We start from the raw sequence: 13121 nt of genomic DNA, 5'->3' as shown, positions 1-13121 counted from the left end.
AGGCCCTGGGTTCGGTCTGGAAAAAAATATGAAATCAAGGAAGCTGGATTTGATGGCACACACTCAATTCCAGCACTCTGGAGGCAGAGGCAGGTGAATCTCTGAGTTTGAGGCCTGCCTGGTCTATGAAGTGAGTTTCAGGACAATCAGGGCTACACAGAGAAACCCTGTCTCAAAAACAAACAAATAATAAGCAAACAAATAAATAGAATCAAGGAGCTGGAGAGCTGGCCCAGCAAGATTTGCTGCTCTTGCAGAGGATCTGAGGAGCCCAGAAGAGGCAGACAGATCTGAAACTGGAGTTACTGATGATTGTGAGCAGCTGTGTGGGTGCTAGGAACCAAACCCGGGTCCTCTGGAACAGCAGCAAGTGCTCTTAGCTGGTGAGCCATCCCTCCAGCCCCAATCACATCATTTTTAAAAGTTATATGCAGGGGTATGTCTGTGTCTGCCTATGCAGGTGCCTGCACAGACCAGAAGTATCAGATTCTCCTAGGGATGTAGCAAAATTTATTTAGATGTTTCATTAGAGGGATCTCTTCTTTAGAGGGATGTATTCTTTACAATGTAACTGTTCTCTGGAATCTAAATTCTGTGTCTATCTTATTATTTCACAACTTTTGTTAGTCGAGAAACTTAGTGTTTCTGATTGTATAGATGCACTGTAATGGACTTGCCCCATTGCCTACCAATGAGAATGCAGGAGAGAGAGAGGAGAGAGGAGAGAGGGGAGAGAGAGAGAGAGAGAGAGGCGGGAGGGAAGGAGCGAGAGACAGACAGAGACAGAGAGGGAGGGAGGGGGAAGAACGGACGGACGGACAGACAGACACAAAGACAGAGAGAGGGAGAGAGAACGGCTCTGGAACCTAATATGGGGAGCCCAAGTTAGGGGAAAGCCTTCTTTGTGGCGTTTCCAGCCTCATAGAGACTTAGACCTTTTGTTGTGAGACCAGGATGCCGTTAAGGCTGGCCTCGAACTCGTGGTTATTTTTTATTATTTATTTATTTATTTATTTATTTATTTATTTATTTATTTATTTATTTATTTAGGTTTTTCGAGACAGGGTTTCTCTGTGTAGCTTTGCGCCTTTCCTGGAACTCACTTGGTAGCCCAGGCTGGCCTCGAACTCACAGAGAAACGCCTGGTTATTTTTTTTTAAAGGCAGGTGTGACAGGAAGGTAGGTAGCAATGCCGGAACTTTTCTTTGAAATGGGCCTTGTTTCTTGCCGGAGTATTTTTGGCTGCAAACCGTGCCACGCACAAACATGGTTGCCAGGCACCGGAAGTAGCCGGTTATTTTGCTGGATTCCGTTCTTCCGCGAGGCGGAAAAGGCATGTCGGCTTGTGTCCCGACCGTTTCCAGTCCTCGTCCCTTGCAGGACCCCATGAGCAAGCTGTGGCGGCGCGGGAGCACCTCGGGAGCCATGGAGGCCCCCGAACCAGGTAAGCGCGGGTGGCTCAAACTCCGGTGACCTTTGAAAAGGAGTCCTCTCACTCCGCGGGGCCAGGTCAACTCGCCACAGGTGGGAAGGAGCGAGGCGGGGCTGTTGTTATGATAACGGCTAGTAAGAGTGGGACTCCGTAAAGTTGTTAGGTTGTTCAGCTCTTCCCCTGCCACTGTTTGATGGGACACCTCTGACAGACTCTCCTTCTGCAGGGGAAGCGCTGGAGTTGAGCCTGGCAGGTGCTCACAGCCACGGAGTACACAAGAAAAAACACAAGAAGCACAAAAAGAAACACAAGAAGAAGCATCATCAGGAAGAGGAGGCCGGACAGACACAGGCTCCTGCTAAACCTCAGCTTAAACTTAAAATCAAGCTGGGTGGACAGGTCCTGGGCACCAAGAGGTAAGGTCAAATATTTAACTCGGGAAAATTCAGCAGCAGGTGGGCTGGGCTTTCTGGGAAATAGAGAATGAACGTTGACGTTAGGGTCCAGGTGAAGGCAGCAAGAATCCAAGCAGGTCGGGGAAGCCGGATGTGGCTCCAGAGCAGTAGAGTGCACTTGTTCACTTTAGTGTTCCTTCTCTGCAGCGTTCCTACCTTCACTGTGATCCCTGAGGGGCCCCGATCACCTTCTCCCCTGATGGTCGTGGACAATGAAGAGGAACCCATGGAAGGGGTACCTCTGGAGCAGTACCGAGCCTGGCTGGGTGAGCAGACCCTGGAGGTGGGGGGAGGGGGTTGGTTCTGAGAATTTTCAAGTCCCAGGACCAACTTTGCTAAATTAATGTTCTACTTTTCTTTCCCCAACTTGCCTACCCAGATGAAGACAGTAATCTATCCCCCTCCCCACTTCGGGATCTGCCAGGGGATCTGGAGGGCCAGGAGGAAGAGGAGGAACAGAGGTGGCTAGATGCCCTGGAGAAGGGAGAGCTGGATGACAACGGGGACCTCAAGAAGGAGATCGATGAGCGGCTGCTTACTGCGAGACAGGTTCGTTAGTTCAGCCTTTATTCACCCACAAACACATGAGGAGAGCCTGCTGTTTGCTAGACAGCGAGAATGTCAGTGGAATAGAAAAGATGCTCCTGTGCGTGCCGAGGGATGGGAAATTATTATTTTCTTTTTTTGAATTGGGATCTTACTGGTTAGCCCTGACTGGCCTGAAACACCCAGAGATCTGCTTGCCTTTGCCTCCCAAGCGCTGGAATTAGAGGTGTGTACCACCACACCCAGCTCATACGTAATTTTTACAAACTACAGAAAGTAGTTTTTTGTTTTTTTGTTTTTCGAGACAGGGTTTCTTTGTGTAGCTTTGTGCCTTTCCTGGAACTTGCTTTGTAGACCAGGCTGGCCTCGAACTCACAGAGATCCACCTGCCTCTGCCTCCCGAGTGCTGGGATTAAAGGCGTGCGCCACCACCGCCCGGCAAACTACAGAAAGTAGGAATGATGAAATAGAGAGTGGCACGACAGAAACATTAGGGTAGTTGTAGGGAATGGCTTGTTGTTGTTTGCTTTTGTTTCAAAGATAATTTTTATTTATTTTCATTTTATGTGTATGAGTGTTTGGCTGCTGCCCATGGAGGCCAGAGGTCATCAGAACTCCTGGAACTAGATTTGCGGAGAGTTGTGAGCTGCTGTGTAGGTGCTGGGAACTGAACCAGAGTCCTCTGCAAGAGCAGCCAGTGCTCTTCACTGCTGAGTGGTCTTTCCAGCCCAGAACTCCTCTTTGAAGAGATGGCATTTCCAGCACTGGAAGAGCTCCTCAGGCAAAGAGGCCAGCTGACAGGCACAGAAGGAAACGTGGCTAAGCCGCTAGTGGGTCATATGCAGCCAAGTGACATAGCTGACCTAATTTTCCGTTTTTATTTCAGCGATTATGGGGAGTGAATCTTAGTGGGGGAAGGGATTTACGGAGGAAGCTGCTGTGCAGGCTGGGGTGGTGCATGCCTGTAACCCCAGAACTTGAAAGACAGAAGGATGGCTACAAGTTCTGAGCCAGCCAGGAATACATCCAGAGAGCCTGTCTCAGTCAGCTGGGAGAGGAGTGTGGAGATGGTGATGGCTTGAGCCAAGAAGTAGGAATAGAATGAAGAAAACGCCACCAAATCCTGGATATATTTTGGAAGTAGCTACTTGTTGGGAGATAATTGGGGGAAAAAAAAGAATCCAGGTTAATTCTGAGTTTTTGGTTTGCAAATCCAGCAAAAATCTACACAAGAGTGGTACAGATTGGACAGTTGGGGCAGCCTGGGGATAATACTGATGTTTCCCCTTTGAAGCTGGGAGCCCTGGGAGGAGCAAGTGGTATTAAGGGCCTTCAAAGACAGGTGTGGTGGCGCAAGCCTTTAATTCCAGCATTTGGGAAGGCAGAGGCAGGAGGATCTCTGAGCTCGAGGCTGGCCTGGTCTACATAATGAGTTCCAGCCAGAGCTACATAGTGAGACCATCTCGAAAGACAAAAAATGGGGGGGGGGGTGGTGTCCAAATACGATTCTCAAGATCCCGCCTTTCCTCTCTCATCCCGAGACTTGGGGACCTGGCCCTTCGGTTCTCAAGACATCCTCTGTCTTTCCCCAGCGAGCCCTGCTCCAGAAGGCGCGGAGTCAGCCGTCCCCCATCCTGCCTCTGCCGGTGGCTGGGGGCTGCCCAGCCCCTGCCCTCACGGAAGAGATGCTGCTGAAACGCGAGGAGCGGGCGCGGAAGCGGAGGCTGCAGGCGGCAAGGCGGGCTGAGGAGCACAAGAATCAGACAATTGAGCGTCTCACCAAGACGGCCGCTCCTAGCGGGCGCGGAGGGCGTGGGGCAGCGCGCGGGGAGCGGCGCGGAGGGCGAGCGGCGGCCCCAGCCCCTGCACCCATGGTGCGCTACAGCAGCGGGGCCCAGGGCTCCACTCTGTCCTTCCCTCCCGGCGTCGCCGCACCCGCGCCCGTGGTTCAGCGGCCCGCCCCCTCGGGCCCTGCTCCGCGCTGCTCTGTCCCCGGCTGCCCCCACCCGCGTCGTTATGCTTGCTCTCGCACCGGCCAGGCTCTCTGCAGCCTGCAGTGCTACCGCATCAACCTGCAGCTACGGCTGGGTGGACCTGAGGGCCCAGGGTCCCCCCTCCTGGCCACTTGAGGCCTCTCCCACGCCACATTCCTTCTGTCTCTCCTACCCTATTAAATTTGGTGCGGTGCCTCGGCTTGTATAGAACTGCAAGAGTGGGAAGCCTGCGGACTCAGAACCTGCGCGATTCATCTAGCCAATCGGTGGTAATTTTGTACTCCTGGACGGCCGTTGATTGGCTGATAAGTCAAAGCTTGCCCTGTTGTCCGTACTGGCTACTGTAGCTGTCAATCAGAGCCTCGGTCGAACCTTCCCCCTGTCTTTGTCTGTGTGAGTTCTTGTTGTCTGGGAGAGCGTTAGAGGCGCTGCTGCGGATTGGACAGAGGGAGAAACCTGTGACCCGCCCCTATTGGCCAGTCTGTCGGCGAACGATGCTGATTGGTTGGACTGAGCAATCCTTGTCCTCTGCAAGAGCGCTCCCCGGATGGGAGCTCCGGCCACCGAGTGATGGTGGCAGCTTCGGAGATGGGCCGGGCAGGGACCATGGCGGTGGCGGCAGAAGTGGCAGGGGCGGGGCAGCTGGCGGTAGAGGAGGCTGTGGTCTTCAGGGGTCTGTAGGTGGAGGCATGGCTCGGGCCAGCAGCAGGAACAGCAGCGAAGAGGCCTGGGGGGCACTCCGGGCGCCGCAACAGCAGGTATCCCAGCAGCTCTAAAAGCTTATCACGACAGCCATTTATTTCTCTTTCCCCTTTCCTGTCACTTCCTGTCCGGGGTGGGGGAGGAGCTCACAGAGCCAAAGATACCATGAAGTTCCTGAACATGACCATTCTACTCTTTGTCTAAACTTTGTTACGTAGACACAGTTGACTTTACCTGCAGCCTCTTAGACCCCATCCCATGACTGCAGTGTAAGCCTGCAGTGGCTTTCCAGTTACCAGAGGCGTAGTGAAGACCCCAGGGAGGCTCCCTCGGTCGTGCAGCAGTTTTTTGTGATGTTTTTTTATGTGCCTATTGTCACAACAGAGTCCGGCAGCGTCTTCTCTCGAGGGAGCAATTTGGAGACGAGCTGGAACCCAGACTCGCGCCCTGGATGCCATCCTTTATCATCCACAGCAATCCCATCTGGTTGGGAGCACTGCTCTGGGTCTCACACTGCCCTTCCTCTACCCTAGGGAGCTTGAGACCCAGGGGTGGAAAAATCCAGGGGTTGTGGGAGGCAGACCTTCGGGGTGGGGGATGTTGAAAGCATTTTAGCTTTGGAAATGGCCTTAAATCTCTACCGATTGTCAAATTTTGTTTCTTGCAAACCACTACCTAACCAAAAACCACCCTTGGGGGCTAGGCTTACGTGAGAGAAGTATTGGGTTTGAAGAACTGAAATCACCTTCTTTGTGTATCCACACTATTTTTTACCCTAGTTTCTGGCTATTCCGAATCTTCCATACTGACAGCACTACATATATTTAAACTCCTCTTAGCACCCCCATGCCATCTTTCCAAGCTATGTTGGCTCACGGGTGGGATTGTGGATGTTCATGCAGCAGGTGGGGTGGACAGGGCCTTGGGTAGAACCTCCCTTAGTTCTAAGTGCCTACTTGCCTCCAGCTTCAAGAGCTGTGCCCAGGAGTGAATACCCAACCCTACCTCTGTGAGAGTGGCCACTGCTGTGGGGAGACTGGCTGCTGCACCTACTACTATGAACTCTGGTGTGAGTCTCCAAGGGCCCGCCTCAGGCCCCTGCCCATTCTCCCTGGATTTCTGAATTCAGCTACCGAGGCCCCTTCTCTGCATGTAAGGCGAGGCCGGTGATCTGAGACGTGCTCTTCTTGCCTCCTGCAGGGTTCTGGCTGCTCTGGACAGTCCTCATCCTTTTTAGCTGCTGTTGCGCCTTCCGCCACCGGAGAGCTAAACTCAGGCTGCAGCAGCAGCAGCGGCAGCGTGAGATCAACTTGTTGGCTTACCATGGGGCATGCCATGGGGCTGGCCCTGTTCCTGCTGGTTCACTGCTTGACCTTCGTGAGTGACTTGAGGCTCTTGGGTGCAGAACCAGTAGCCCCTCCCAAGCCAGGGCCCTCACCCACCCCACACTTCCACTGGCAGACTTTTCAAAGCACTCTTGCCCCTCATAGGAGAGATCCCTCTTCTGGCTCCGATCCTTCAGTCATCCATGCTGTTCTCTCTCCTGCAGGCTTCCTCAGCGCCTTCAAACCCCCAGCCTATGAGGATGTGGTTCACCACCCTGGCACACCGCCACCTCCTTATACTATGGCCCCGGGCCACCCCTTGACTGCTTCCAGTGAATGCACCAGCTGCCCTCCCGCATCCAGCTGCTCTGCCCACTTTGAGGGGACAAATGTGGAAGGTGTTTCCTCCCACCAGAGTGCCCTCCCTCGTCAGGAGGGTGAGCCCAGGGCAGGGTTAAGCCCAGTTCACATACCCCCTTCCTGCCGCTATCGTCGCCTGACTGGTGACTCAGGTATCGAGCTCTGCCCTTGTCCTGACTCCAGCGAAGGTGAGCCAGTCAAGGAGACGAGGGCTAGTGCCACTCAACCAGATCTGGAGGACCATTCCCCCTGTGCACTGTCCCCAGAGTCTCTGTCCCAGACCCCTCCTCTGGGGCGGGCTTCCAGTTATGGGGACATCCCGTAAGTAGTTTCAAGAGGGAGGCTGGGTGTTCCTTGGCCACCAGGAACAGCCCTGGCTTCGACTGCAGTTGTCCTCCCTGTGGGCCCTCCCCCCTCCTAGAATCTGCCTGCAAGGGCTGAAGCCCTGAAGAGGGGCAGTACCGAGGACTGTGCTCTTTACTCCCAAACACACACAGGAGCCTTTAATCTCATTAAAGAGACGTGAACCAGCTGCTTGTGGTTTTGGGTAGAGTAGACCTCAACGTATTGCATGCTCCCTAACACACCGGGTTTGAAGGGAAGAAGCAGTGACTCTATCACCTTACCTGAGAACAGCAGGGAGCCCTGAGGCAAAACTGCCAACGGCAAGAGTTGAGTTAGGGTTTTTTCCTGTTTATTTAGAAAAATAGACTCTTGAGTTCACATTCCCCCCAGAGCTGTATGGGGTGACAATAAAGGAGACACCTGAGATGAGCTTACAAGATCTGAGGGGACAAGACCAGAAACCTAAGACCTTGTCTCTGCATATTCCAAGTGACACACGTGGCCTAGCTTTCAGTCCCTTCAGTACTCTTCAGCCATGACCAGTAAGACAAGGCTTGTCCATCCCTGGAAGGGGCGGCAGCCCATGCCATGTCCATCCTGGTCACTGTACTGTTCCCACAGAAACCCTGTAGCCTGGTACTGCCGCCATATGTTGCTCACTACATTGGCACGGAGTTCACGGTAGAGCTTGGCAGCCTGAACCTTGTGGGGACCCTCCACACGCCCATAGTGGTGGAGTGCCCCCAGAGCTAGGTAGTTGATATTCAGCCACACAGCACCTCGCCAGTAAGGGGGATCATGCTCAGAATTACGCTGTCTATAAAAGAGGCTGGAGGCTGAGAGGGAGCGTAACCCAAAGGGGCTCCAGAGATGGCGGCTGTCAGCTAGAATGTCCAGCAGGGGCCCCAGGCGGGGTGAGCTGGGGTCCAGCAGCTGTAGCAGGAAGGGAAACAGAGAGACATAGCCCACGGCATCCACATACTGCAGCTGAGGCGGAGGCCGGCCTACCACCCTGACCAGCCCCTGAGGAGGCCTGGACTTGAGCTGTACTGCTTTTGTGTGGTTCCCAAAGTCAGCAAAGACTCCCAGTTCAGGAGCCCAGTGCAGCTCTTCTAGACCCCCGGGTTCTTCCAGGGAGGCAGCCAGTGGGCCCAGCTCTGCAGCAGCCTCAGCTTCCCCAAGCTGTTCTGCAAGCCGTGATAGCACCCGGGCGCCCAGTGCCACCCAGCATCGCAGGTCCAGGTGCCGCTCTGCTGCGGAAGGGTGTGATGCCCTGGGATAGTCATCCAGGCCCGAGGGCAGTGTTTTGGGATTAAGTAGGGTAGGTAAAGCCAGGTCCCTGCCTCGCCAGCGGTAGGATAGTGGCACGGGCCCTGCCTGGCTTTGATGGAGCCAAGAGAACCAAGCATGCAGGCGGGGGAAAGCCTTTTGGAGGAAGGCCAAGTCGTCGGGGTCACCGCCTTCTAACATCTGCAATACTGGCAAGAGCAGGGTCGGGGGGTTAGCATGGGCTGCACGTTGCACTAGGAATTCCGGGGGCACTCGGGATCGGGCCTCATCCCCTAGTATCTGTTCCCGCCCAATCCAGCCATCAGCATTGAGCAGCCCCAGCCAGTGGCCTAGGACCTCACGGGTGAGGTGGGGGTCCCATCGCTGGACCACTAGCTGGTGAAAGCCTTCATCCCAAAGGAAGCCTCGAGGGAAGAATGACCGGGAAGGCACTCCAGAGAAAAGGGGAACAGGTGGAAAGAGGGCAGGGTCGACTTTCTGCTCAGACCCTTCCATGCCAGTATCTGGCAACACCAAACCCTGTCCATAGAAATAGCCAATCCCGCCAAGGAGGCCACTGAGGGCAACCTGACCCAAAGCCTGCTCCTCGGGGCTCAGGCCTTTCTCCTTTAACCGGAAGGTCCTCTCAAAACGCTCTTGGAAAGCTGCAGCATGGCTCTCTAGGGCTTGGGTCAGCTGGCTGCCTAGCAACTGCCCAGGGGCTTGGTTGCCTCCTGCCCGGGCACTGCCAGACTCAAACATGAACTCCACGGAGAAAGGGACTTTGAGTGTCACCTGCTGTATCAAGAACTGTCCTTGCCCACCAGGGCCTCTCTCCTCCCACTTCAGAGATGCAGGCAAGCCAAGGTAGCGTTCTGGAGAGGCCCCTGGGGGCCGGTGCTGAAACCAACTATTTAGGTGGCTCTGGACCATATCTGTGAGCAGTGGCAGCCCTGGGTTGGAGGACCAGAAGACATTGTAGCTTGAAGGCAAGAAGACAAATAGGGAATGTTATTCAGGAAAGGGATGTCTCCGCGGTCTCACGGGTGGGAAAGTGGGGTGGGGTCACAGAAACCAGGCTAAGTCAACATCCATACCAGCCCTGTACCACCCTGCACCCTTCCCCCAGTTACCTGCCATGCTTAGGGACAGTGTCTCCTGGACTGGTTGGTGGCAGAAGCGTAAGGCGGAAGTCACCAAGTTCGCTGGTATGCCCACTGATGAACTTCAACTGTCCTTTGGCTCCAATCTCTGGTAGTAGGACTTCCTGGCCATCTGTTACCACGTAGAAGAACAGGGACACCAGAGGGAGGGAAGAAGTACCTGAGGCCTGGATGACCAACGGGAACAGCAAAGCATTAGAAAAGCAATCTTTTGAGAGGCAGCCTTAGCAAAGATTACAAGGAAGAACTATGGCAAACATCCGTCGATGCTGAGAGTAAGCGGGTACCCTGGAGTGGGCTGAGCTAAAGGGCCTCGAACAGGGTTCCCCGGGGAAAATGACAGGTGTTTTAGAATTCTACATGGATTGTTTCATTTAATCTTGTGAGTTGGGTGTCACGGTGATATCTGCTTTACAGACAAGGAAATGAAAGCTTAGAGATGGGTCAGCCAGGCTGGTGTCCCGACTGCTGTTAACCTCCATTTCATACTGTATTTGCTGCTGCAAGGGGAGTGTGGGGGAAGTCTGGGCTGAGGAAGGGATCCTGATGCCCTGACCTGAGGCTCCACCGTCACTCTCCAGCTCCAATCCCCTCCATGTTGACCCCCAGTCCTCTTGACGAACTCAGTGGTGAGCCTTAAGGCCCCATCGCTGATATGCTGCCGGCCGAAGGAGAGGCCATCGTGGAACTCCCAGCCATAGGGACCCACGCCGTCTCCCTGTTCACACGTGTGCCTGAGTTTAGGAGGGGTCCCCGGGGTGGCGCCCTGCTGCGCCCACATCAGACCTGGGGAGTAGAATGGCCACGTAAGTCAACAGATACTGTCCCTCTAAGTCTGCGAAGACTGCTGGATCCTCCTCCTACTCCTCCCCTCTCGCGGGCCCCCGGGTTACCCGTCAGCAGTGGTTTGGGGCTGCGAGTCTTCATGCCGAAATAGACGTGCGGACGGTAGGTGCCCCAGAAGAGCTCCGGGGCCACGGCGGGGCTGGAGGAGCCGGGGGGCAGCGCGGGCGGCGCGGGGTGCAGCGTGAGCGCGCGACGCACACGGAGCCATGCTATCACCCAGCGCCCCGACAGACCGAAGGCCAGCGCCAGCACCACCACGGCCAGGGCCGCGCCGCCCGCCGAGCCACGCGCCCCGCTCGCCCCGCTCGCCCCGCTCGCCCCGCTCGCCCGGCCGTCCCGCCGCCCGGCGCCCCGCGCCCTCTCCGGCGGCCGCGCCCCCTCTGCAGCTGCGGCGCGCCGTCGCCTCTCGCCTCGGGCCATCCCGGCAGCCGGCCCGTACCCCGGCCGCCACCGTGCGGTCGGTCGACTGAGCCTTCGGCCCGCGCCTCGCGGAGCACCCGCGGAAATCCCGCCCCGCCACGTCAGGCCTGGCCCCGGAACCCGGAAGCGGTGTAACTGACCGGGCTCGGTACTGAGTACCCGAGCTCAGCCCGTGGCAGGCGTCCGTGGCCGTGGGTTCACCGGCTCCGAGAGAGAAGCAAGAGCATGCTGAGCCCCACCTGTTTTGTTTTGTTTAAATAATGATCTGGGGCTGGAGCGATGGCTCAGCGGGTAAAGGCGCTTGCCGGCGAGGCTGACGACCTGGCTTAGATCCCCACACCCACGTCGTGCAAGTAAGAGAACTGACTCCCTCAAGTTGTCCTCTGACATTCACAAGCGCGCCCACCCGTATCCATACACTCCCTGGCCACCACACGGGTGTCGTACACGAGCGCACCTCCATACGAACACACACAAACACACACGATTTTTTTTTAAGTACATGTAGGGGGTGAGGCTGCAGACATGATTTAGTGGCTAAGAGCACCTGCTGCTCTTTCAGAGGACACCGGTTCGGTTCTCAGCACCCACATGGCATCTTGCAAATTGTCCAGAGGCTGTGACGCCCTCTTCCAGCGCTGCATGCATGTGGTGCACAGACATACATGCAGGCAAAATGTCCAAACACACAAAATCAAAATAAGTATTAAAAAAGGATCATGCTAAGGCCAGTTTTTCCTCATTGGGAAATGAGTTTGTCTAGGTTTTCTTCCAACTTGATATGTAAAGCCAGGTTGGCTGAAACAGGGTCTTGCTTTGATATTCTCAAGCTTGATATCCTCCTGCTTCAGCCTCCAGAGTGTCAGGAGCTAGGATCTAATATGCTACTTTTACAAATTGCTGTCCAGCACTAATCTGGTAGCAGAAAGCTGTCCTAGGAACTGGGTCCAAGCCACGGAGCTGGGAAGTGGCTAGTTTAAAACTGGAAAGTGTAGATGAAGCAAGCTCTACCACTGCTCACACCTTGCACTTCCCTTCTCCCTGGAGTGGACTCTCGAGGAAGCCTGGGGTCTGCTTCTGTAAGCCACTTAATGGCTTCAGACAAGGCTCTAACTCAGCTTGAAGTTTTGTTGACTTTTAAATTTAAGACAAAGCCTATATTCCAGATGGGCCTGGAACTTGCTAAGTAGCCGGAGATGACCTTGAGCTTCTACACCCCCAGTGCTGGGGTTACATGTGCCACTACTAGTGTATTCAGTAGTGGGGATCAAACAGACAGCTTCATGCATGCTAGGCAAGCACTCTGCCAACTGAGCTACAGCCCCAGCCCCCATTCGTTCATTCATTCATTCACTCGCTCACTCACTTGTAGTGTCTGAGAGGAACCCGGAAACGTTTGCATGCTAGGCAGGTACTTTACCATTGAGCTGTACCCCCTTACCTACCATACTTTGATAGATGAACTCAGGATTAGACTCTACAAAAGTCATTTTCTGCCGGGCGGTGGTGGCGCACGCCTTTAATCCCAGCACTCGGGAGGCAGAGCCAGGCGGATCTCTGTGAGTTCGAGGTCAGCCTGGACTACCAAGTGAGTCCCAGGAAAGGCGCAAAGCTACACAGAGAAACCCTGTCTCGAAAAACCAAAAAAAAAAAAAAAAAAAAAAGAGGTATTTTCTTTCCTATGACCCAAGAAACAGAAGACCTTACGGAAAGCATGACTTACATATGTCTGGAGGCTGTTCAGAGGCAGCACCTGCATCTCAGACTGACCTATGAGCAACTCAGGGTCTCACTATGCTGCCGAGGTTTCCCTGGGACTTACATGGCCAAGCCTTGTCTTTGACTCTTGAGTATTGAGACCACTGAGTTTTTAGTATTTGCATGTAACCTACACCTGATGCATATCTTAAATATTCTCCAAATAACATGTACCTAATACAATGTCAGTGATATGTCAACAGCTGTATTATTTAGGGAATAATAACAAGGGGGAAACCTGTACACATTCACACTGGTGCAGTTTTTAAATTTGTGACATTTATCTGGTGGGTATGTAGGTGGGTGTGCATGTTCCAGTGTGTATGTGTGCTCCTCAGAAGACCAAGTACTTGAGGTGATTTTCGCCTTCCCCATGTGCGAGATCAGACTAAGGTCATCGAGCTTGGTAGTAAGTAGTTTTACCCAATGAGTCATCTTTTCAACTCCTGGATGTTTCGAGATATTTGATCACACTGTGTAAAGATGTGTCACCGTGATTGGTTTAA

At 54.2% G+C, this 13121-nt stretch overlaps 3 protein-coding genes across 4 annotated transcripts; 2 read left to right on the top strand and 1 right to left on the bottom strand.

Moving 5' to 3' along the window:
- The first annotated feature begins 1241 nt into the window (after positions 1-1241).
- Positions 1242-4803, top strand: Ino80b (INO80 complex subunit B). Of its 2 annotated transcripts, none has more exons than XM_059258034.1 (5): positions 1242-1444; positions 1644-1848; positions 2035-2153; positions 2267-2436; positions 4026-4803. In XM_059258034.1, exons 1-5 carry the CDS (start codon positions 1336-1338, stop codon positions 4560-4562), a joined length of 1140 nt encoding a protein of 379 aa, XP_059114017.1. In that variant the 5' UTR covers positions 1242-1335; the 3' UTR covers positions 4563-4803. The 2 variants fall into 2 exon arrangements, with proteins under 2 accessions (XP_059114017.1, XP_059114018.1); XM_059258035.1 differs by having other exon boundaries at positions 1244-1444; positions 1659-1848.
- A 27-nt stretch (positions 4804-4830) lies between these two features.
- On the top strand, positions 4831-7344 carry Wbp1 (WW domain binding protein 1). The gene is made up of 5 exons (XM_059258036.1): positions 4831-5185; positions 5514-5615; positions 6096-6198; positions 6330-6506; positions 6679-7344. Exons 1-5 carry the CDS (start codon positions 4922-4924, stop codon positions 7137-7139), a joined length of 1107 nt encoding a protein of 368 aa, XP_059114019.1. The 5' UTR covers positions 4831-4921; the 3' UTR covers positions 7140-7344.
- A 142-nt stretch (positions 7345-7486) lies between these two features.
- On the bottom strand, positions 7487-10857 carry Mogs (mannosyl-oligosaccharide glucosidase). The gene is made up of 4 exons (XM_059258033.1): positions 10485-10857; positions 10148-10377; positions 9562-9758; positions 7487-9410 (listed from the first exon to the last, which is right to left on the bottom strand). The coding sequence occupies exons 1-4, from the start codon at positions 10855-10857 to the stop codon at positions 7679-7681; spliced, it is 2532 nt and encodes an 843-aa protein (XP_059114016.1). The 3' UTR covers positions 7487-7678.
- Positions 10858-13121: the final 2264 nt, after the last annotated feature.

This window comes from Peromyscus eremicus, chromosome 3 (assembly GCF_949786415.1).
Source record: "Peromyscus eremicus chromosome 3, PerEre_H2_v1, whole genome shotgun sequence".
NCBI classification, from domain to species: domain Eukaryota; kingdom Metazoa; phylum Chordata; class Mammalia; order Rodentia; family Cricetidae; genus Peromyscus; species Peromyscus eremicus.
Note: the sequence above shows the minus strand (reverse complement) of the source record. Positions and strands in the feature narration are given on the sequence as shown.